The 2,252-nt window shown below is 52.2% G+C and overlaps 2 protein-coding genes across 2 annotated transcripts; both read left to right on the forward strand.

Moving 5' to 3' along the window:
• Positions 1-319: 319 nt before the first annotated feature.
• LY89DRAFT_685557 (uncharacterized protein) lies at positions 320-749 on the forward strand. The gene has a single exon (XM_018215109.1). The coding sequence runs from the start codon at positions 420-422 to the stop codon at positions 624-626; it is 207 nt and encodes a 68-aa protein (XP_018071012.1). The 5' UTR covers positions 320-419; the 3' UTR covers positions 627-749.
• Positions 686-1,585, forward strand: LY89DRAFT_685558 (uncharacterized protein). Its single transcript, XM_018215110.1, has 2 exons — positions 686-1,115; positions 1,185-1,585. The coding sequence occupies exons 1-2, from the start codon at positions 1,050-1,052 to the stop codon at positions 1,296-1,298; spliced, it is 180 nt and encodes a 59-aa protein (XP_018071013.1). The 5' UTR covers positions 686-1,049; the 3' UTR covers positions 1,299-1,585.
• The last annotated feature ends 667 nt before the right edge of the window (positions 1,586-2,252 follow it).

Consider the following 2,252-nt stretch of genomic DNA (forward strand, 5'->3'; position numbering starts at 1 on the left):
AGCGCTTATTCGCTACACAACTCGATTACATGCTCTGGCTCGGGGAGACGGCGTTACTCGAAGGGAATAAGTGCATTCAAGCTAATTGTGTAGCCGCGCAAATATTAGTCGAGCTTAAATAAAAAAGTCATTAAATTTTTTTAATAATAATAATTGCTGATATTTTAATTAAAAAAATTAAATATAAAAATAATTAAATTTTTTTATAATAATAATCGCTACCCCTAGAAATTCGACTTATTATGGCGAACTATGCGGCTCCCGAAGCGAAATGACCCTGGATCAGGGGGGGATGCACGGACCAGTCCACCATAATAAGTTCACCATAATATGTGCTGCCCAGCGCCGGTCGCTGACCTCTGTTTTTGGCCTCGTCGTCTTCCGCGACGGCTTAGGGTAGGGCGGCCTACGGACGGACTATGAGCGACGGGTTTCTCTACAAGCCGGAGTGGCAGGTGCTGCTCTGCACCCAGTGCGGGTTCTATTTACGCCCCGGACGCAGCGTCTGGCTTCGACACCTCAGGCAGAAGCCGCACTGCCTGCGAGGTGCACCGTTGAAGGCTCTCGTCGAGCTCTTTGCAACCTACAGCCTGCTAGTCCCGGAGCAGGTAGCCGTACCGACCTAAGTAGTAGCTGGCCTACGGCTCTAGGATGGCTTCTAGTGCCTAACGTGCTCGGCGGGCCTCACACAGAGCCTCCAGACCATCCAGCTACACGTGTCCAAGGCGCACTAGTAGAAGCCTGTATTACATTAGAAGAGCCCCCTCTGGCGGAGGTGCAAGCTACAGACCTTCTTCGCCGAAAAGCAGCACATCCGGTATTTCGTGGCGGATAACGCCAAAGGAGCCGCAGACGCCGGCACAAAGAGCTTAGATCCAAGGGAGGCAGACTTCTTCAAACAGCTTAGCGAGGACGTAGCGGTTGCAGAGGAGGATACCAAAGCAGAAGCCAACGTCGTTTATGGCTTCGGTAGCCATAAATCTGCTATAGTGCCGTGGCTTCGACGGACGGGCATCGAGGAGCACACGCGGGGCTTGAAGAAGGACGAGATGCACACCTCTTTTGCGGTGCCAAAGAATGCCGAGAGCGAGCCCGAGCTATTCTTAATGCTGGAGGTTATAGACGAAATCTTCTCAGAGGCATATAGCTAGTGCTTCAACGGCCCAGACTGTATGCTGACCTAGCCACAGCAGCTAGCGTTGAGCCGTTTCCATACTAGCGCTGCCCCGGGGCAGAAGATACGCGCCTTCGACCCCAAGAAGGAGCCTAATACGCTCAAGACCAACTTCGGCTACTAGAAGCAGTTCCTAACGTTCTGCTACCGGGTCGTCTACCGCGGCAGCCACTTCACCACGGCCGACGACGACCAGCGGACCCCTGAGAGCTGCATCTAGCTTACGGATGCCCAGGAGAAGGCGTGGGAAGCGGCCTTCCAAAGTGCTGTCGAGTAGGACCGGCCTGCGCTAAGAGATACTATGTCCGTCCTCTCAATAGCGCTAATCTGCCACGAATTTGGAGGCAATCGGTATAGCTCCCCACTACTTAGCTTCTGTACTATGCTTAGCGTTAAGCTATATACTAAGACTTGGAAGGAACCGGGCAATTACAATAGCTGTTTGTCTAGTGTGATCTGGGTTGTGTAGCTAATCATCTTCCACGCTAGCGCCTATCTAGAGAAGGCGGAGCTAGGTGATACGCTCGAGCGCATTAAGCAGTATTGCAGGCGGTTCTTAAAGCAGGACACTAAGACTCCTATGGGTGAGATCCTCGGCTGGCGCTTACTACTGTTTACTGTCTCGAAGGAGGTCGTTGGGCCGCACTAAGCACAGTGGGATGTGGACGAGAAGGTCCTGACCTACCGGGATGTTGATTTGCATATGGATCACGTGCCGCGGCTCTTACTCTCCGACTTCTAGTAGGCCTAGCACCTACTCTACGACGAGCTGATGTTCGGGGCCCAGAACCTCCCGCGGATGCGTACTTGGGCTTTAAAGGACAACTTGGACGCCGATACCTACCCCCTATGCGGGGCGGGTCTTTGATTCAGAGTTCAGGTGGCGGGGTGGATGGTTGGCCCGTGTGTTGCTGATTAAGCAGCTTTTGATTCAGAGTTCTTCGGGTGAGGGTTCACTTACCCTAGCCCTCCCTAAGTTCCTCACACCTCCCCCGAACCTTTAAATATAAGCGTCTTTTCTTACAACTCAGTTCACCAAGTGGTTGTATGTCGTATTTGTCACTCTTGTATTGTTCCA

The sequence above is a fragment of the Mollisia scopiformis genome (assembly GCF_001500285.1).
Source record: "Mollisia scopiformis unplaced genomic scaffold LY89scaffold_13, whole genome shotgun sequence".
Lineage (NCBI taxonomy): Eukaryota > Fungi > Ascomycota > Leotiomycetes > Helotiales > Mollisiaceae > Mollisia > Mollisia scopiformis.